At 37.6% G+C, this 23,056-nt stretch overlaps 1 protein-coding gene across 4 annotated transcripts in view; it reads right to left on the reverse strand.

Annotated features, from left to right (window-relative positions):
• Nucleotides 1-23,056, reverse strand: part of tbc1d23 (TBC1 domain family, member 23) — an 89,054-nt gene that overhangs the window by 10,151 nt on the left and 55,847 nt on the right. For 3 of the 4 annotated variants that reach the window (XM_073045140.1, XM_073045142.1, XM_073045143.1), the window contains 8 exons: nucleotides 15,325-15,428; nucleotides 13,707-13,829; nucleotides 12,552-12,644; nucleotides 11,329-11,499; nucleotides 10,441-10,483; nucleotides 2,818-2,927; nucleotides 1,717-1,859; nucleotides 939-983 (listed from right to left, as the gene is read on the reverse strand). In XM_073045140.1, coding sequence (XP_072901241.1) covers nucleotides 939-983; nucleotides 1,717-1,859; nucleotides 2,818-2,927; nucleotides 10,441-10,483; nucleotides 11,329-11,499; nucleotides 12,552-12,644; nucleotides 13,707-13,829; nucleotides 15,325-15,428 — 832 coding nt within the window. The remainder of the gene's footprint in view (nucleotides 1-938; nucleotides 984-1,716; nucleotides 1,860-2,817; nucleotides 2,928-10,440; nucleotides 10,484-11,328; nucleotides 11,500-12,551; nucleotides 12,645-13,706; nucleotides 13,830-15,324; nucleotides 15,429-23,056) is intronic. The other variant, XM_073045141.1, reaches the window with a different exon arrangement.

Here is a 23,056-nt window from a genome sequence, read left to right on the forward strand (position 1 = left end):
GAAAAAGAATTTCAGGATGTATATTGTATACATTTCTCTGACATTAAATGTACCTATTGAATATAACCTGTTGAAGTCTTCTACAAAATTTACCTTGTGACTTTCTATCATCAGAAAATTTAGCCTCCATTTATGCCACTAATACTGATTTCTGTAAAATTGTACTCATTATATCTTGCTACCAGAGAAGAAACTTATTTGTATCTACCACTTCCTGTAAGGCAATCTTCCAATCACACTAATGTGCTATCTCATATACCTTGAGTCTGAAGATGGAAACAATGAGCTTCCTGTATCTGTTCTTCAACTACGTATATCACTAGCCAGGCCAGAATTTACACATACAGCCTCTTCATAATGCCCTTGAACTGAGTGGTTTGTTTGCTCAGTTCAGAGGAAGGCCAAAAGACAACCACATCCTATTGGTTTAGTGCCATATTGAGGCTAGATCTTATTAGCATGTATAATCAATTATCTAGCATTACTTATACCCATATAGTAGTGTAAACTGCAGAAACTTAAAGAAATAACTCAGCATACATTTATTGTTAAACATTAATAATTTGAGTTGTGGTTACACAATTGGCAATTATATTAAAAAAACACACAAAGCACAGAAATAGCAAAACAAATAGCGGAACTTAATAATGGAAGAATGAACACTGCAGTAGAGTACTTTGCAAGACCCCCAGAATGCCAGATAAGGTGAAATATAACTTAAAATGTTATTTGAACATTTTAATTTATTAGCATGGTTACCTTGAGGAAAAGCAATAGCAGCTCTGTCTTTTGACAAGTAGAAATTCAGACACATATTTGCTGCTCAAGGTGCAGGAAAATGCAGCAAAGCAACAATGAAGGTGCAATACAAAGAGCTTGCGCGACATGCTGAGGTACACAGATCAGAAGTTGGCAAGCTATTCTGAATACCATCTTACCAAGCTAGGTTCACCTTTTCTGGCCAAGGAAGTTGAAAAGTCTTTCTATTTCAGTTCATCATAGAAAGAAAAACAGTAAATTTCAAAAGCTCAAAATAATTAAAAATGAAAGCCAACAATGACAGAAGATAATTAAAATGATATAATTCTCATTCAAAAGATGAAATAATTCTCAGTTTGCACCATTTGGATATACATGTACAGAATATATGCATGAATAATAGATTGCACAAGCAAACAGATTCCTAAATTGGAAATAGAAGCTCTGTTAAACTGAAATTTTATTTAAATGGAAATTTCTATACCAATCATGAAATGTTGAGTCTTGCATAGAAGGTAGGAAAAGATGATTGTGCAAAATAGGACTAAAGAGAGAGAAACCATGAAGGCTATTATATTTTTTGAACTGAGCCCATATTCTCAGAGTATGTCTAATAAGAGGATTAACAATTAGTCTGGGCAAGTGACAAGAAAGTGCAGATCCAAGAAGTGCAGAAATGGAGAGATCCTTAGTAGAGTTCAACTCCATTGCCACCCATTTTGGGCAGTAAGTCTGATTATGAAAGAAGGACCAAAAAGTAAGACAACGAATATTAGCTGCCCAATAATATAAACGAAAGTTAGGCAAGGCCATACTGCCTTCCTTTTTAGATTTTTGAAGGTGAGCAAAATGGAAATTTCTCCAAACAGTGGGAAGAGCTATTTAAATTAACACACAAGCTACCTCTCAGTCCATACAGTAATATTTTATATGAAAACCCAGATTGTCCTCCATTACCTTTCAACTGGTACAGATGTATTCTCAATAAAACTGATCACTTTCTCCTTTACATTTACTGACTTAGACTTCAGGGCAAATGTCATTTTGTTGACTAATGACTTCACTCCCCTTCCATCGCCTGAACCATTTGGGGAGTCACCCTGCAAAAGTATTCAGTGAAATACAATTAAAACACAGCACTTTATGTTTTGCTTACAGCACAAGTTGTTAGCAAGTTCAGGCTGTATGAGAAATCTGGATTGAGGTTTTATGCAGAAATAAGAATGTTTTTGAAAAAATACATGTAGCTGTTGATCATTCACTTGATAATTCAGCATTGAACTAAATGATTAGCAGGTTAATCAGACAATGCCACACTGATGTTCAAAAACATCAAAAAAATTAAAGTGCTCAATTACTGCTGTGTTTATTCTGGAAAACTAATTTACAGTAAGATGAAATTTTGTAACTGAAATTAAGCCTCAGTATTCAATCAGAACTACACTTGAGCATTTGAATATGCATAATTGAAAACAAAATTAAGTTGAGGAAAAGAGCTTAAGAACAGATACAAGTTGAACAGACAATTTTCAGCAGGACATTGCCACACAGCATCATTTTATTTCCAGGCACCAATTAAAGCTCCTCCAAGTTCATCACAAGATGTGAAGGTGCAAACCTCTTATGTTATTTACTTTGGACCTGAAAAATGAGTTGCAAGTCAGGAAATTAGCAGAGGTTGTTTTGAATATGCATCCTAGTTTTAGAGGAAGTGCATGCTTTGACTTTTACCCCTATTTTATTATGGTTAATTAATGAAAAATATCAGTCCTTTTTTAAACAAGTGAAGAAATTGGAAAATTCTGGTGTGGAAGAACTGGATGGGTACATATTGCACACTGGTGTCACCCCGATCCAGATTGAATAGAGACACTGTCCAGAAAAAGTGAAGACTGAAAGATGCAGTACCATATGCAATTGTAAACCAAGAGGTAGTTTCTAGTTTTAAATCAATGCTGTATTTACAAAATTCATGCTTGACTTCAACTGGAATATTGAAGTGCTGCAACCTTAACCAATAATTTTAATTTAAATAAACGTGAAGGATAATGTACTTACATCAGCAGAGGAAGAGATACTTCCACGTGATCCAGAAGTACTAACAATCCAGTGACCGTAGCCATTTTCTGTTCCATCTACATTTATGTCTACAAGGTGCTGCTGCAAAGCTGCAAAACAGTGCATCTTATAGACACTGACAATATTCAAATAAACCAACTAAATATATGTCCAAGAATAATCTTCAGATATCCTGATAAAAGAGTGCTGTTCACTAGAACAACCTTTCAATTTAATCAGATCAAATGCAGACTACTCATCAATCATGGTTAGTTCCTTAATTGATTGTGATGGGGTGTTAAGTTTCCTCATTAAAAGTGGTGAAATAATGTATTATTACAAGTGACAATTTTATTGCAGTTAATTATGGATGTATTACGAACATAAGAAACACTGCTCTTCAGTGAATTAATTAATTTGTGCCATAGGTGATGATTATTGAAATAATTTTTTGAAGTGAATCATAATTTAGTACAGTGAAATTTTATCAAAGTGTATTGTGAACTGTGGAGGAATGTCTCATTTACTATTTTAGCCATCTTTACAGATCTTGCAAAGTTCATAGAAATTTTAAAATGTTATGAATTAGAAATATTAAAATTTGAGAATTGCATCAAATCCTTTAGTATAGAAAACCTACAGCACAGTACAGGCTCTTCGGCCCACAATGCTGTGTCAAACATGTACTTACTTTAGAAATTACCTAGGGTTACCCATTGCCCTCTATTTTTCTAAGCTCCATGTACCTATCCAGGATCTCTTAAAAGACCCTATTGTATCCACCTCCACCACCGTCCCTAGCAGCCTATTCCACACACTCAGCACTCTCTGTGTTGAAAACTTACCCCTGGCATCTTCTCTGTACTTGCTTCTAAGCACCTTAAAACTGTGCCCTCTTGTGTGCCATTTCAGCCCTGGGAAAAAGCCTCTGACTATCCACACGATCAATGCCTCTCATTATCTTATACACCTCTATCAGGTCACCTCTCCTCTTCCGTCGCTCCAAGGAGAAAAGGCCGAGTTCACGCAACCTATTCTCGTAAGACATGCTACCCAATTCAGGCAACAACCTTGTAAATCTCCTCTGCACCTTTTCTATAGTTTCCACATCCTTCCTGTAGTGAGGTGACCAGAACTGAGCACAGTTCTCCAAGTGGGGTCTGACCAGGGTCCTATATAGCTGTAACATTACCTCTCGGCTCTTGAACTCAATCCCACGATTGATGAAGGCCAATACACCTTATGCCTACTTAACCACAGAGTCAACCAGCGCAACAGCTTTGAGTGTCCTATGGACTCAGCCCCCAAGATCCCTCTGATCCTCCACATTGCCAAAAGTCTTACCATTAATACCATATTCTGCCATCATATTTGACCTACCAAAATGAACCACTTCACACTTATCTGGGTTGAACTCCATCTGCCACTTCTCAGCCCAGTTTTGCATTCTATCAATGTCCCACTGTAACCTCTGACAGCCCTCCACACTATCCACTATGCCCCCAATCTTTGTATCATCAGCAAATTTACTAACCCATCCCTCCACTTCCTCATCAGTTCATTTATAAAAATCACGAAGAGAAGGGGTCCCAGTGCAGATCCCTGAGACACACCACTGGTGACCAACCTCCATGCAGAATACGACTCGGCCACAACCACTCTTTGCCTTCTGTGGGTAAACAAAGCAAGGTGTCCTTGGATCCCATGCCTCCTTACTTTCTTAATAAGCCTTGCCTGGGGTACCTTATCACTTTAAAGGGTGTATTAAATGCTAACAAAATAAATGAAATCCAATCACTGAAGATTCCACTATTTTCCCTTTGTAACAAATTAAACTATTTTGACTAAAAGAACTAAGCTTTTGACTGTTATAAAAAAGGAGGTATTCTATTTAACTAAATAATCAGATCTGGTGTACTGAGTACAAGATAAGAGACACCAAAAGGCACATGAGGAATGTAGTAATTGAAGATGGCTGGCCTGATCTAGTACCACCACCATGATAACCAAGCTTGTAAATGAACAAAGGGATACATTAGGCCTGAGACCACAAATCCAGGGATTTCTATGCACCAGGTGATCGTGCAAGAACAATGATGTTAGGAGCAATTGATCACACGTTTCCTCCTCTTGGACTGGTCAAGCGTGATAACTGTGGATATATTGGTGGAGATGCTTTACCCCATTTACAAATGTATATCAAGGTTCCATGCTTTGTAACTGGACTGCGTGCGAGGACTAATCAGTGAAATAAATCTCTCCTTCACGCCCCCCCATGACGAAAGATCAGTCAAAGCATTTTTTCAATTGAATTATCTATGCTTTGATGAAGTGCATCAAGATAATTTCTGTACACAAAATGGTCAGTTGAAAACCCCAATGTCAATTATGATTAGTAATTTCTGACCTTAGGGATCAATATTTTAACATTCAAAGTAAAATAATGATCAACTTCTGAGTAACTGGCCTCAGTGGATTACTGTAAAATATTGGCTAAATTGTTAAAAACTGAAGTTTAAAAAAAAAATCTTCCCCCCAAAACTAATTAAAATATAGTGTAATGTCCCATCATTAAATTATTTAACTTTTGTGGGAAAAGTACATTGTAGGTTGATTGTCGGTTGATCTGGTCAATTCCCAAACCCAGAGAAAGGTAGAAGTCAAGTTTTCGGTTTCCTTTGCAGTGAGCAAAAGCAAAGCTTGAAGGTAGTCGATACATGCAAAGTTTAAAAATATACTCAGGGCAAAATTATCTGTAGCTGTTGGGAGAAATAAATCCTGAAATACAGGAGATGGTGGAGACAACTTTCTCTGAAGTTTCTGATAAATTTTCAAGTTTTCTTGCATGTCATGTGTTACAAAACTGATGAATGTTAAACATTTCCATTAATACCAAAATGATTGAAAATATTTTTTTAAAATAAAGGGAAATATACTGAGCATAAAATGTAATAGATGGGATTAAATTTCAGCACTAACCACTCATCATGGCTGTCAGACTTGTATCCTGACATGGGGTGCCTGAGTGCAATTTATATGTTTCTCCCTACGTGCACTGGTTTCTCCCACATCCTGAAGGAGTTTGTTCTGGCTGATGGGCTCACCGGTCAATTTTAAATTGGCCCTGGTGCACACAGATGGCAGGAAAATTTCAGAGATTTGATGGGAATGAAAAATGTGTACTTGCACTTGATTTTTGGCATGGACACAGTCTGGTGAAGGGCCTGTTTCCATTCTGTAGGGCTCTATAGTGAGTTGGATGTTTAGTTTAGGATGATAATTACCAGTCCAAATTGTATATTATCATTAACAGACTATAATACTCTTACGAAGCTGAATCCAAGAAGAAACTAGGTTCAATTCAAACACTACTGAATTACACACACATAACGTTAGGGGGACTCAGCAGGTCAGGCAACTTCTATGCAGAAGCATAAATAGTGAACACTTCGGGTTAAGATCCTTCATCAGAACAGGAAAGGAAGGGAGTAGAAGCCATACAGTAAATAAGGTGGGGTGGGGGGGGGAGAGAAGAGAAAGGAATACAGGCTGGCAGGTGACAGATGAAACCAGGTGAGGGGGAAGTTGGGTGAGTGAAGTGAGGATGAACGAGGCTGGGGGGGGGGGGGAGGTGATAGGTGGAAAAAGTAAAGGGCTGAAGCAGAATGAATCAGACAGGAGATGATAGTGGACAATAGATAAAAGGGAACGAGGAGCACCAGAAGGATGTGATAGGCAGATAAGGAGAAGAGAAGAAGTGAAAGTGGAACTCCATATCAAATGATCTTAATCAGGGTAATGACAAAATAATTCAAGTAGGCTTTGTTATGAGAGGAAAGAACTGTTGGTGTTTCTATTCTTGACTTGTATCCAACAACTGAAGATCGTAGATAGTCGTCTCTTACACATGCCCGCTGGAGTCAATATAACCATCTGTGTCAGGCAAAACTAGTCATTGCTCACAGAGCAGCTCACCAAAGAGCTCTTCTAAATATTCAAGATTGAATACAAGAACTACAATAATGTTACAAAATGAATATATGAAATTACATGTGAAACAAAACTTTTGTACGTTAATACAAATCTGATATCTTATACAGCTTTAACTCGCAACTATGACTCAACCCATTCCATTTCTGAAAATACTGTATAATTGGCTAATGTCTTTTCTAGTGTGTACACCAATTAATAAAAGAGCATACGTCACTCCAAATGCAGCGTATTTGTGCCATTATACTGTTGTCTGTACTTAACCACTACATTATATCTGAAAATAAAAAGGTTGTTCTAGGACAGTCTTGAACCCTAAGGTAGAAATGACTTGCAGAAAATGGGCTTTTTAAAAAAAGGAATGCAGCTTCCAACAGCAACCAAGGACACCAAATGTATCAGAGCCTTCCCACAATGCTTTGCATAATTTTAAAATTCTAAAGTAAAGGAAAATTACAGCTGGTGAAAAGAGGGCTACTTATTTGTTACATAACACCATAATTTCAAGTCCAGGATGGTAGGACAGGAAACCTCACACAGAGTACTATAATATGTTAAAATTAAAAAGGTAGCATCATCAGTAAATATTGACATCTGTATAAATCAGTTAAAATTTATAAATTTAAGGATTTCTGTGTATGCAACTTAGTACACAGCCTCAAAGAGCAAAAATGCATTGTAACTTTTGGCAAGAATTAAACTTTTATAAGTTGTTAATTCAATATATATTTTGGATTATATAAAATAAATTTTCCCTTCGATTTGAAGAGAGGTCCATTTAACAGAATTATGATATCATTCCACATTAAAGATTTCCTCATACAACAATTGTAACAAATCAAAGTGGCTATTTAGATGCATCATAGAGCACAATTTTTATTCAATTATCCAGTTGACTCTAGTTGAACATTATACTCGTTTATGGGTTGCCCCAAGGTAACAGCTTTAAAACATAATGCTACCATTATGAAATAAATCTTGATTAGAAACTTTCTAGTTATCTTCCATCTACAGTATGTTATTTACCTAATTATCCAAAGTACACTTCACAGATAAAGAGTTATAATTAGAATTAAGCTATAGCAACTAGTTCCTATTCTTTAACAAATGGAGCTTGTCTTCTGTGGAATGCTAGTGAGATAAATGCAACGAATCAGAAAATCATAGGTGCAATACATTCAGTATATGTCAGGAAAGAGATTGCTGGAATTGTTAACATCTACGTTGACTTCGAGTGTGTTGTAATGCAACTTCATCATGTGCCTTGCATGTTACATGCTTGGGCGATCATGGCCGTCCACATTGAATGATCCCTCGCGGCATCAATAATCTCGCACATTTAGATTTGTTAGTTCTTTCGGTGTCCATATATTTTCTTCTTTGCCTTCCTCTTCCGCGTTTCCCAGGCATACAGCCTTGTAATGTAAGGCATTCTATTTCTCTCTTTCTGATGACATGGCCCAGGTAATTAAGTTTCCTCTCATTTAATGTTCTCATTAAAGATCTTTTTGTATGGGCACGTTGGAGTACTGTCTCATTGGTTACCCGATCTCTGTATGATATTTTCAGCATTCTTCTAAGAAACCACATTTCTGTTGCTTCTAAGTTTCTTTGGAGTTCTGGTGTTGTAGTCCATGTTTCGGAAGCATACAGCAAGATTAACCAGATGTAACATTTTAGTAGTAAATATGTCTGTTGGTAAAAATGGGTTTCATTTTTTGGAAGTTGGCTTTGGCAATGGCAATTTCTACTTTACTTCTAACATCTTGTGATGTAAAGCTACCAAGGTAATTAAAGTTGGCCTTTTGTTCAATCTCTTGGTTACCAATGTAGAATTGGCAGTTGGGAGAATCCTGCTGTTTTGATATTACCATACACATTGCAAATAATGCTAGGTAACTGCAGAAATATGAACTGAAAAATCCCTTCTGCCATCATAACAACAAATTAGAATTTGATATTTAATATTGTTTGCCTTTATATTTAGTTGGGTGAAAATTCAAATTCTTAGAAGAAAATGTCAATAATGTGGGTGGAAGCAAATATTGATAATTTCAGGTCTCTTAGGAAGACCATATGGAGATGGTGAAGGAGGGAGAGTTTTAGATTTTTGGATCACTGGGGTTTCTTCCAAGGAAGGGGGCCTGAACGAAAGGGACAGTTTGCACCTGAACTGGAGGGGCTAATACTTTAGCAGTAAAGTTTGCTAGTGCTTCATGAGAGTGGGGGGAGGGGTTAAACTAGAGTTGTGGGGGATGGGAACCATTGTGCCAGAACAGGGTAGTGAGTGGTTGTGGAAGAATATGTTAAGCTTACTTACAAAGTCAGGAATCATAAGGTCGAGCATGGTGGGACTAAAGTTCTGAGTTGCATATATTTTAATGCAAGGAGTATTATAGGAAAGGCAAACCAGCTTAGCACACGGATCAGCAAGTGAATTCCCTACAAAGTAGAAGATTGAGGGAAGATTTAATGGAGGTATACAAAATTATGAGGGGGAATAGACAGAGTAAATGCAAGCAGGCTTTTTCCACTGAGGCTGGGTGAGACTACAACTAGAGGTTATGGGTTAAGGGTGAAAGATGAAACATTTAAGGGAAATATGAAGGGGAACCTTTTTTACTCAGAGGGTTGCGAGAGTGTGGAACAAGCTGACAGTGCAAGCAGTTAGTGTGGGTTCGATTTCAACATTTAAGAAAAATTTGGATAGGTATATGAATGGGAGGGTTATAGAGGGCTACGGTCCAGTGCAGGCTGATGGGACTAGGCAGATTACCGGTAATTGTTTGGCATAGACCAGATGTTCTGAAGAGCCTGTTTCTGTGCTGTAGTGTTCTATCACTATGATAAGGTTCAGCAGATATGGTCACCAGTTCCAAAGCATAGTCAACAATAGGACTACTGTCACCTGTTTATAAGCAATTGTTCAATATAATATTGGTCATTCAAAATCAGACTTTTAGGGAAAGAATGGGAGAATTCCCAGTCAGCTAATGACATTTCTGAATAGACAGCTGAAATTGGTGAATGTGCCCCCTTTTACTCATGTTGCAAAATCCTTTACATAAAACAGTGAAGGAAGGCTCTGTTATCAGAAAACAGCATGCAAACTAACAAAACGTGAAGTATTAGACGCCATGACAATCGACCAAACCTGCAAAATAGCATCAACGTGGTGACAAAAGTTGAAAGCAGGTTGTAACTGAATAAATGTAAAATATTTAACGAAATGGTTGCTGAGTAACAATGACATACAAATGAGAATACATGAAGACACAGTGACTACCATAATTATAGATGAACAAACTAAAAATAAAGTCTTAATTAATCACTCCCTTTTCCATTAGCTAATCACTTATGTATTTTGCACCAATATTTGCTTTAACAGCAGCATTTAACCTCCTAGGTTGATTACAAAGAATAAAGCATACATGATACCAGAATGAATAATTGTTTGCAACCAATCTAACATGGAAATGTTTGCACAAAGCAATAGGTAGGAATGTCACATAATAAACATATTTCAGCCAAATCAAATTATGGATGTGGGTTGGGACATGCTCTTGTCAATAAATTGGAAATATAAGATCAATGCCTTCCATATCAGGATCAAATGAGAACTTGAGAACTTACCCATAAAGCCTCCTCTTGCAATACTAACATATTCTTTGTTTTTCTAGAGTATAAAAACATTAAATAATATTTTACTAAGGAGACAAAATTCACAAAATATATAACCTGACATATTCAAAGATTTATTACACATCTTTATGGGCTAAATGGGATTAAAACTTAATGGTCAAGTCAAACAAATTGAAAACGTAATGACATCATCAGATTGATCAACAGCGGTACAAGTTCTGATTGTTAAAGAATAAGAAAAATAGCAAGTCAAAGTTATAACTACAAGGAGTTCAAACAACAGATCTTGTTTTCTTTAAAACAAGATAAAACAAACAGTAGTGTTCAGCATTAAAAATTGTTAAACTCATTTTTCATAGAATATTCTCACGATTGAAAAGTAAACTGAATTTTCCTCCAGTTATGCTTCTTTAAAGTTTATCAGTAATCCTAAAATACAGAACAAGATCCCTCATTCAATTTTGGAATATCACCATCTGCTGGGTGAAGTAAGAGTTACTTGCACGAATTTTACTATATTTAACATTTGTAAATAGAACAGTGGGATATAGACAAATGCAAGATCCGCATCTTGAAATCATTTTCAGCTGAACATTTATTTGCAAAGTTTCCCAAAATATCAGCATTACTTGTGCATTTAATATATAGAGAATACATAATGATCAATTTTTAAAATCTTTATTCTATGATGGCTTTTTCTTTAAGAACATTTTATTTTATCTCATTACATGAGGGAGACAGGTTTTTTTTGCTTCCAAATATTAAGAATCATGAAAAAATGGTGGACTTTAAATTTTCAGTTCCCCATATTAACTGTTTCTTTTGCTAATACTGTCATTGATACAACAGGAGCTAAGTTATGACTGAGTTATATCGCACCTGAAGGAAGTGTGCCAGCACCATGTTCATGTACATATCTTCCTCCTCTCTGCCACTTCCCATAAAGCAGAGATGTTCACCACTTGCCACTGATCCTGACTCAATGGACTGTTTTTGTGCTTCCAAAAGTGATTTAACAGAAAGTGCAAACTCTGCAGGGTTTTGCAGCATCTGTGGAAAATGTAGAGCATTTTATATAAAAATTAAAGTTAGTCAGTAACACTTATCCAAAAGACATTCCAAGTATGGCTGTTTTAAATTCACATTTTCTTGATGAAGCTTAAGAAAATTACTGATTTTTATAAAGGGCTTAGGAAAAACAGCTGCCTATTGATAATACTTCTGTGGTTTCAAATCACCCTGGTATTTGTACAATTCTTTTTATTACATATACAACTTTAGCTGTTTCCATATACTTATTATTCAGATGGAAAATCAAAATCCTGTCTAGGATTATTATTCGTATTGTAGGGACTCCAAAATTTCATCAGGCAGAATTCATTTAGACTGTTAAGGGTTAAGTTCACTGTGCATGTTATATTGTACATTATTACTTTTTGGGGGCAGGGTTTATATATATATATATATATATATATATATATATATATATATATATATATATATTAACATACACACACACACGACATTGACATACGTTTGTGGTTGGAATAAAGTATATGTAGAAGTAATTACACTCATGTCCATTTTTGTTGACACTCTTACAATATACTTACTGTTTTTATGTTCTACTTATATTTATATTATCCCTTCTTCTCAGCATTTTAAAAATTGCAACTGGTATTTTGCCCGACATAAAATTAACCTTATACACAAAGCCTGCCTACTCGGTCAACAAAACCAGCTGATAATGTTCTCTTAAAGCTGTCTGTCCAAAAAAGTACAAAGTATCCCAACACAACCTCGCCAATTATATAAGCTATTAATTAATAATTTGGAACTATCCTAGTCCAGATGTCTCAGTGCCAATTGATCTAATTTCTCAAGGTTCCATTGAAGGCACTTTCCAAAACTTTCAGTATATGGGTTCAGTGTAAAATCTAATGAAATTTGAACCTACAAAACAGATATGGCATCTCACATTGTCTAGAAAGTCCCTGCAAAGAGCCAAGAATAAAATGCAATAACTTTACCCAATTAACAACTTTAGTACATTTATGCTGAATATATGCTTATCCAGTACTTTACATTTAGCTCTCACTTACCAGGTCTGAATCCAAGTGAAATGCTGTAGAGAGGTGTCCAGCATTATATTGCTCTGCAGGGCGACAATCCACGACAAAGAATCGAACGCCATCCTTTGAAGGGAAAATTAAAGGTTTATAAGATACTTAGAAATTCCAGCACTATATCATTGCAGTTTTCTACCGAATCTTTCCTATTCTGAGAAAAACAATCATTGTTTCTCTCTCCAGTGAGGCTGCTGAACCAGAGTACTACTAGTTACAGTTGTTTTATAGTTCAATAAAATTTTACAACAGTTATACATCAAAATCTATCAAACTATAACACCATTCTGCACTGCAATGGAAATGTCCAATTTGGTTTAATAATGCATTTTAAATTTCTTGGCAAAAAAACATAACTTTTATTTTTCCATCCATGTTAAATACAAAACTGTATAACATTAGAATGTGATGAATGATGTTCCTGTTGTGAAGAATCTGTTCTAGTTTAAATGAGATTACATTTACATTTTCTGATTTTACCTCTGAAGATAAATATAATACCTAAAGACAACAAATTACTTAAACAATGATTCATTTAATAAAAAACTGTAATCAAATGGTAACAAATATGGTAGCATCTTCTGAAGTTTAGTACCATCAAACTATAATAAAAGGCACAACTCCTGTATATTAGACAGCTGTCCCCGCAATGATTCTGGTATTCCCATTAATAAAACTACTTTTGCTTCTAAATTGTCCCTTTTTCCATTCCCTCTTGCCTCGACACAGCATCCCAATCTCTTGATATTTAAAACAGCACCTTCTGTACTATTTCTCCTTCCCCGTTTATGCTTTCTTCTCCAACTTACTCCTCTACTAAATACAGTCTCTGTATTTGCCTAGAATCTGTTATATCTTGAGCATTTGGTATTTCTGGCTAACATTCTTTGATCTGAATCACTACTGGTGTTCCTTGCTCTGCCAATGCTGCCTGGTCTAATTATTTCAAACACCTGATATTTACTTCAGATGTCCAATGTCTGTAGCACTGTGCATCTGTATCAGCAGAGACTTATTCCCTGTTCAAGTATTATATTCCATCAAAGAGAACCTTGATACTTCATGAATAATCAAACAAAAAAAATCCAATCATTTTGTTTAAATAGACTGGCCTCTAATTGTAGACCTTACCCCTTGCAGTTGATTTGCCTGTAATATTTCTGATACTGATACAGGCAAGCATAAAGCTTGGCTTAGATCCATCTCATCATCCTTCAGGCCCAGCAGATTGCTTCCAAACAGATTTTGGTTTTCCTGCAAATACAGTCTTATTAGTCATGACAATCAGTGTCAACAACTGTACGCCAATAGTTGTACTGCTACTTAAAAATAATTGTACCGGTAATTGAATTGGAAGCCATTGCAAACACTCTATTTGCTAAAAAAAAAAACAGAATTGATAGCAACTGAAACTCTGCAGTTTACAAATCAAGATGCATGGGTTCCTCCCACCTTCTTTCGGACTAATTAGATCAAGTGCAAATTACCAATTCTTTATTCCTTAAGGTGATTTTTTTTGTATTTTTCAAAGTAAAGTTCAGACAGAAAAATGCAGATTTGTTTCACTTTATGAATCTGGGGTCAGAACTAAGTAATTTGAGGACAGGAGCAGCAGAGAGATCTAATGTTGCAAAGTTAAGCAGGTAGGGATTTTGCATGAAGATAAATGATGAGGAAAATGTGGATCAGAGCACCTAATAAGCTCAAATTAAGTGTGAATATCTTGGTGAGAAAAGTTTTATTATACTTCACAGGGAGGAAGACATAAAAAGAGAGAAGAAATAAATCAAGATGCTTAAAGAGTCAGAGGAACAAGAGGGCAGAGTCAGGTTTGTTGATGATGTCCATGTTACCATTACCATGGTCTCTGATCTTTTAATATCAGCTGCTGATTTTCCATGTTTTGGCTTAAGACAAAAATATTAACTTCCTCAGACAGACTGAAGATTTGTTTTTGAGATGAAAGGCATCTTGCATGCTAATTCACACTGACTGGAACCAACTAATGTAAGAAATACATAAACACAAGGAAGTCTGCAGATGTCGGTCACTGGCCTCTTCTTGTGCCAAGATGAGGCCTCTCTCAGGGGGGTGGAGCAACTCTTTCTCCAATAGTCCACTCTCCTCTCCTATCAGATTCCTTACTCTCTAGCCCTTCACCTTTCCCTCCCACATGGCTTCAGCTATCACCTCCTAGCTGGCCTCCTTCCCCTCCTACCAGCTTTTTACTCTGGTGGCTTCCCCTTCCTTTCCCATCCCAGAGAATGGCTTTGGCCCGAAACGTCGACAGCGCTTCTCCCTATAGATGCTGCCTGGCCTGCTGTGTTCCACCATCATTTTGTGTGTGTTGTTGTTTGAATTTCCAGCATCTGCAGATTTCCTCGTGTTTGCTAAATATATAGTTGCATTGACTTCAAATATTATTGAAGAGTGATACAGCTGAATCACAAAAATGTACTTAAATTCAATGAAACAGATGAATCCATTGCTTAAAATTTTGATTTATATAGGAAATAACTTAGAAGGGCCACAAATGCACACACAAAATAGATACTAATTCTAATTACTTAAAAAAATGTACACAATTATTACCTTGTTGTGAAATTTCTTATATTTACAAACGTTTTAGGAATGAAATGTCATTGGTTTAAATTTATACAAATTATATTAAGGAAACCTTCATTTGAAACTTATTTATTTGCAATTACTAATCAAAAGTAAAACCATCTGATTTTCAAAATGGAAGTACCTTTCTAAAAGAGGCGGGTGTTCTGGCATAATAGTACAGAGCCAGTGAATAAAGATCTTCTATATCTTCTGTTTCCAGGTTGCATGGAAGACTTCCAAGTGAACCTGAAATACAAACATATATTGCGCTGATCTGACAGATTCTGAGAAAAAGAAAGAGGATTATCCAATAAGAGCATTGCTATAGCAAGTGGGAATTCCGTTTTGCAGTGATGTGGATCTGTTATCACACTGATAGGAACTGACAATAATGGAAGAAATACACTTTCTTAGGTACATCTCCGCATTAATGCAAATATCTAATAAGCCAATTATGTGGCAGCATTAAAAACTTACATCCCCTTGAAACTCGTCGCTAAGCTCCAAGACCTGGGTCTCGGCACCTGCCTGTGCAACTGGATCCTCCATTTCCTCATTGAAAAACCTCAGTTAGTATGGATTGGTAACAACATTTGTTTGGCTAAGAACAGCTCCAATGTCGTAGTTAAGTTTGCTGAATACACCACTGCTGTTGGCTGATTCAAATTCCTTGATGTTAATATATCAGAGGATTTGTCCTGAGATCAGTATAAAGGCATAACATCACCTCTACTTTCTTAGAAGTTTGCTCAGATTTGGCTTGTCACCAAAAATTTTGACAGACTTCTACAGATGCACTGTGGAGAGTATCCGGACTGGATGCATCATGGCCTGGTATGGAAGCACCAACGTCCAGGAATGGAAAGGGCCATGGAAAACAGAGGATATAGCTCAGTCCATCACAGACAAAGCCTTTGCCACCACTGAGTACATTTACATACAGCAATGCCACCAAAAAGCAGCATCCATCATCTAACACCCCACCATCCAGGCCATACATAACCTCTTCTTGCTACTACCATCGGGCAGGAAGTACAAAAATCTTAGGTGCCACAACACCAAATTCAGGAAAATTTATTGCTCTACAATCACCTGTGCTGAACCATCATGGATATCTTCAATCATCACAACTCTGAACTGATTTTATAACTTGTGGACTCAACCTTCCAGGACTCAGTATATCTCATGTTTTCAGTATTACTCTTTATCTGTACAGTTTGTCTTCTTTTGCACATTACTTGCTGATCAGTCATTGCTTATATACAGCTATTCATAAAATTATATTGTATTTATTTTTCCTGTAAATGACTAAGAAAATGAATCTCAAGGTAGTATATGGTAACATATATGTACTTAGATAATACATTTACTTTGAATTTTGAAAGTACATATTGGTAAAGGAATAAAATTATTCTTGTAGAAATGAACCAGTTTAAGCATGAATTTCTTTTCACAGGGAAAACAGTGAAATAAATTACATTAAATGGCTTACTTAATATATTTATAGTAGTTATTTGCATATTTTTAATCCTATAAATATGTGGCAGGAACAATTTTTTTTAATATTTCTCTTGAACTAGGCAAAGAAAATTATTTCTGTAAATTAAGTTAAAATATCCTGCTTCAGAATTTATATTTCTGCAAAACATTAATCCAAATCCTTTTAATGGTCACTTGCACACTTGTGACAATAGAGTTAAGTGCATAGTCCCTGAAACGTTATCTGACAATGCTAGAAATTAATTAAAGTAAGATCAAGAGAACCAGCAAGCCACTTACTTGCACTTTCTCAATGAATGGGTTAACCAGTGAAATACATCCCTAAACTCAGGACCATTTGACTCAACACCAAGTTCACTAGGGTAGCAGAAGGAAGGCAGAATGCTTCAAACTCTGATTTCCTGTTTCTTTCTGATCTTCATGTTGCAACGTGTTGCTGTGGGAATCAGGGACAAGGTGATCATGCAGTGCCAAGTTGCATTTATTCAATTTGATATGAAGAATGGATTACATTCGCACTTCCCAGTAAAATAATTAAACTTCATCTTGGAAACATATCAACATGGAAACAGTCCATTTAACCTAATATTTCTGTGACAACTTTGTGCAATAGCAATCCAGTTAGTCTTTCTTTTTGACCCTCTGCTTTATAAATTCCCTTATTTCAAGCACTTCTCCATTTCTCATTTGAAATGTGGAACTGAGCGTGTCTCCAGGACTGTTATGGAGAGCGGAAACAGCCAATGCCTATTGCCTATTGGTTAGGTGACAACTACTCCCAGGCTGACTTTTAAATCAACTCCTCACTCTGGCTGCAGTGTATTTGGTGCAGTCTGCCCATCCAGCTGAAGCTGAACGGTAACCAAGTGTGTGTTATCTAACACACCAGCCAGATCTTGTTCTTGGCATTGACTGCATGGACAAACTTGATCTCTGAAGCATTCCTCCGGATGAACTCTGTACAAAGACACTGGCATTTCAAATGTCAGTCAATGCCATACCACCATCAGTATGCAGACCATACAACAAATGAAATAGTGCTATGCAACAGTGTTTCAAGAAGGTTTAGGTTGTTGCACCAATCTGCAAGCATAACTCCATCACCGTCCAGACGCAAAGCCAGTTTTCTGTCGCAAAAGACTGGTACCATATGTAGCCTTACCGATCGTGGAGCAAGAACTAGATCACTTGCAACAAGCCACTGTGAATAAAGCTGTCAAGCACTCACACTGGGCAGCTCCAACAGTCATTATCAAGAAAGCCAAATGGTACAGTGAGGTTGCATGCAGACTACTCAATTTACCTCAGCGCGGCTCTGGAAACACACCAGTACCCATTACCTGCAGATCTCATTGCAAAATTGAACAGGCAGTTAACACTTTGCAAAGCTGGACTCGGCTGAGGCCTATCTCTAGGCAGAACTGCAGAAAATTCATAGGAACTTCTCACCACTCCAACATACAAGGGGTTGTCTTCCTTCCTCCATCTGCCTTTCGGAGTTTAGCTGGCTCCTGCTATTTTACAACAGCTTATGGACAATATGCCGAGTTGTATTGACTGTTTTGCTGCTTACCTCGACTACATAATTCTGATGGACACAGATCAGAAAGAACTATGCCAATGCCTGGACAATATTTTGAACAAACTACAAGAATTTGGATTTTACTTCGGGCAGAAAATGCAATCTTCTGATGTCTTCAATCAAACATCTGGGATTCATCAGAGATGAGCACAGTCATCACCCAGATCTCAAAAACATCACTGTTGTCTTGAAGATGCCAGCACTTTACGATCATTTTTGGGCATAATCAATCATTATTCAGCATTTGTCCCAGCAATGCACAGGCTGAGGGAGACACTCAATGTTCTGCTCAACAGGGTGCTACATGGAAATGGTCCAAACAATGCCAAGAGGCTTTTGATCAAGTAAAGAATATACTGTCATCTGACCTTCGAGCTTCCAATTGTTGTTGTGACGGATATGTCCACCTACAGGGTGGGAGTTGTCACATCCCATATCTCCACTGATGGTTCCGATAAAACTGTCACGTGCATGTAGGTTTTCACAAGTAAAATGGCATGAAGCAGTTTAAGTTTAAGCTAAATTATAACAATCATTTATTGTACTCAAACACTAAATGCAAAAAGTACAGTAACAGAACTTCACGTAATACTCTCACACAGGCTGCAGTCCAATCGTGCACATCCTAAGGCCATGCCACACAAGCTTTAGTGCAATCAGAGGATGTGAGAGGCCATGTAAGGAGCCAAAAACAGTCAGCCTCCATTTTGTAGGCACTATGGAGCAAGGGCGACCGGTGAGACATTGCACAGGAGAGAAATCTCAGCTTCTCAAAACTTAATGTCAGTCAACCACAGGCCCATGAATGCTTTTTGGTAAACCTGGACCTCTGGGTCAGTAGATTGAATGGCTGCCATGCCGGCATAGTCAACCCTTAGGTGTATGGCCTTAATGGCTGGCCACGGGAGGCAATCAGCCATGATATTATTTTTCCCGTTGATATATTGTCTATCAATTGTGAACTCTGATATGCAGATCAGCCCCTTAAAGTGAACCCCAACTTAATGTTGGTGGTTGTGAATTATGTATGTTTCCACCAATTACATTGTCCTACACATGCAGCTAGATCATTAACCACAGCAGAAAGGAACAATAGGCAAATTAACATTGCCATGAAGAAATTCCACAAAATGTTTTATGGCAGATGCTTCACTCTCCTTACTGATTACAAGCCACTGTTGTCAATCTTTGGGTCTAAGAAAGGCATCCCAGTGTATACTGCTAACCATCTACAAAGGTGTCCAACAACGTTATTCGCCTACGATTTTGAAAATAAGTACACGTCAACATAGGAACTTGGTCAGGCAGATGTCCTCTCCAGACTTACGAATCACAGCAGGTTAATGAAAACAAAGGTGCAGTCATGGCTGCAATTTCAGTGGATTTCAAAGTCCATCGATTTTGTATGGGAAGCTGCTGAAGGTCAACAGGTTCACAGCATCTTCAGAGCATCTCCAGATACCTCATTGGCAAATAGCCAGTCAAGGTTGAGAAAAATGCTGTACCATTTACCAATGTCATACACTGCTCTCAACTTTTGATTCCTGTCTAATGCTTAGAGACAGAATAGTGATTCCACAAACACTTTGACCAAAAGTACTGAAACAATTTGACCGTGGTCACCCAGGGATCAATCAAGTGAAAGCCCTGGCAAGAAGCTTTGTGAATTGGCTGGGCACAGATAAAGATGACATCTTTTTACAGCCAGTGTACTTAATACTCTATGGCAGCAAAGTATCCAAGTAGAGCCAATCTACAACCATGGCCCTAGGCTACCACATCTTGGAGCTGAGTACATATTAACTTTGGACATGCCTACCTTACCTAACTTGATACAGATTCCAAATGGCTAGAAGTATTATCTATGAAGTCATTGCTGACAGAGGTTACCATTTAACAACTGCTGCAGATACTTAGCGACTTTAGGATGACAGAAATGCTTGTTTCTGACAATGGCACTCAATTCAGTTCACAGCAATTGGCTGCATTCAGCCAGAACAGTGGAATTATCCACAGCAATACACAAAACACTGGAGGAACTCAGCTGGCCAGGCAGCATCTACAGAAAAGAATAAACAGCCAACGTTTCAGGCAAAAACCCTTCATCAGGTCCTGATGGATTTCCTGCATCTGTAGATTTTCTTACGTTTCAAAACATCCACATTTGCACACCCTCACCTCATCCACTGTCCAATGGCCAAGCAGAGAGGTTTGTGGATGAGTTCAAACAGCTGCTTCTGAAATCAAGAGGGGAAAGAAATTGACTGAGGCGCTCAAACACATTTTTACTGATGTATCAAATTATACGGCATCCAGGCCTCAGGGGAAAGTCACCAGCTGCAGCTCTTTTGGGAAGAAAACTGTAGAGTGTTGTATGTAATGCTGCTACAGTGTCCAACATCCAAGACAGCAGATGGTCAGGTGCACAAAGGCAGCCACACAGACATTAGCCAGTGGATGAAGTCGCTCAAGCCCAGAGCTGCAGTGTAGGCCAGACAGTATCACAAAAGGGCAAGACCCCGGTACCAGGTCAAATTGGCAATCAAATGGGGAAAGTGCTCTACGAAGTTATCACAGACGGATTGTGCTACCATTGCCATATTAATCAGTTGCCACACCTACTCCTGAAGGGATAAGTCTGTTAGGTAGATCATCAAACATGGAGCTGGGCCTTCAACATCTCCTGGAAGGCTTTGATTTATCTGACTGAACCAACCACCATTGCTACCAAAGTCACAAGCAACATTATGACAAGGAAGTGACAGCCTGCAACCACTAACAAGGACTGATTGCCAGTGTAAGCTGGTTGTTCCAATCCAAACTAACCCTTAGCTCCTTCAGGTAATCTTCAAGAGGGAAGTGTTATGGACAGCTGAAACACCTATTGGTCAGCTGACAACCAATTCCAGGCTGACTTTCATTAATTGATCATTGTTTCAAATCAATGTTTTGAATGCTCTTTGAGTAAACCATTTAAATCGACACACTTTGGGAAGTAAAGGCAAGATTTCAGTTTGCCATTTTGTGGTTTTACTGAATAAAGGGGTATTTTGAATTCTGGCTTTGTTCTATCTCCTGGCTTTGGGTCTCGTCAGTAGTTACACACATGTGAACACAACAAATTCTTCCACAACCTCCAGTGGTCCTCTCCAGATTCTAATCACCTTCCTCAAGATACTTTGATGCTTTCATCAATGTCATTCTTCAACACCCAATGCATCTGGAACCCTCCATCAGCTTCTCCCTATCTACTCCACTTAGATCCTTCATAATCACTTCACAATCTTTTCTAATCCAAGAAAAACCACTCCAAATTCTCCAATCGCCGACTGAGACACGAAACAATGTTTATTTTTTTCTGTAGATACTGCTGGACCTGCTGAGTTCCTCCAGCATTGTGTGTGTGGCTTCGGCTAACTATGCTCTTTTCATCACCAGGAATGATTGAAATTTAGCAGCTAAACAAAATTATGATAACTCAGCCACTGTTCTCAGGCATAATATTTGAAGTTTCATTGTGAGTGATGATGGTAGGGAGGTCAACTTGCAGTTGGCTGGCAATTTTGCAAAAAAGGAAGAACAATCTTGATGACTGAGTATTTTTGCAAAAGGGAACTCAATTCATAAAGAAACTTGTTCTTCTTTCTTTAATAGTAGACACTCCATTAAGGACCAGCCATTGAAGTTGCTGAAGTTAAGGGCTGAAGCACAAAGAAATTGATAAAAAGGATGGTTTAGGTCAAGAATTAGTTTTAGTGGGGAAAGATAAGCTAATCAAAGTTGTATTGAAGCAGAATTAAATCCTTTAGTTATTTACAAAGGCATGATAATACTGGCTATTTATAGGCTGCATGCCAAACAGACTTATGACGACATGATTACGTTTATACTGCAATCTGATTGATGGTACAGCAGAAGCATCATAACCATACTTCTCAGTATTAATAAAGGTCAAAAGTACATCAAAACATTTCAAGTGAATTAACTGCTTAAAGCCACACTAAGTACTGGAGGAACTCAGCAAGTCAGACAGCATCAACAGAGGGTAATAAACAGTCGATATTTCAGGCTGATACCCATCTTCAGGACTGGAAAGGAAGGGGGCAGAAGCCAGAATAAGGTGGGGCAAGAAGAAAGAGTACAATCTGATACATGATTGAATAATATGTAGCACAGGAAATTTGATTCAATCTACTAACAGCTCTGCATCATGTATATAACTATCTCCCTCAGCAATTAGCTGGTCAATAATATTCAAAAGAAACATCCTGGCAATGGTCCAGGAAAAGATTGCAAATTGAATGCAACAAATCAGCAATTACAAATAAAACAATGCTTGAAATACAGTCGCTAGACACTGCTGAACATTAAGAACATCAAGTGCTATAGGTCTAACCCACCAGCAAGTTGCTTGATAACGGTGGAGCTGGACTTGTTATATACCGTGTTGCTATCTACTACAGCAATTCAAGAAGGAAGATGTTAGAGGTGGTGTGCGAAGACAGTCCAACAAATGGTGCAAATGACTGTCTTGGATGTTTTCTTGTGATCGCAAGGCATTGTTGAACATTGGTAACGCAGAATACTACAAGTGCGGTTCACTGGTTCATTAGTGAGTCTCACAGCCAGGGAGCTACATGGCCTTGGCTGTGGTACAGACCAGACCCTCGTGTCTCAGTCTTTAAGAAGGGAGAGAGACAGAAGAAAGGAAACTATAGGCCAGTTAGCCTTACCTCAGTGGTTGATAAGATGTTGGAGTCCATTATGAGGTTTCAGGGGAATTGGAGGGACC

The sequence above is a fragment of the Hemitrygon akajei genome, chromosome 5 (assembly GCF_048418815.1).
Source record: "Hemitrygon akajei chromosome 5, sHemAka1.3, whole genome shotgun sequence".
NCBI classification, from domain to species: domain Eukaryota; kingdom Metazoa; phylum Chordata; class Chondrichthyes; order Myliobatiformes; family Dasyatidae; genus Hemitrygon; species Hemitrygon akajei.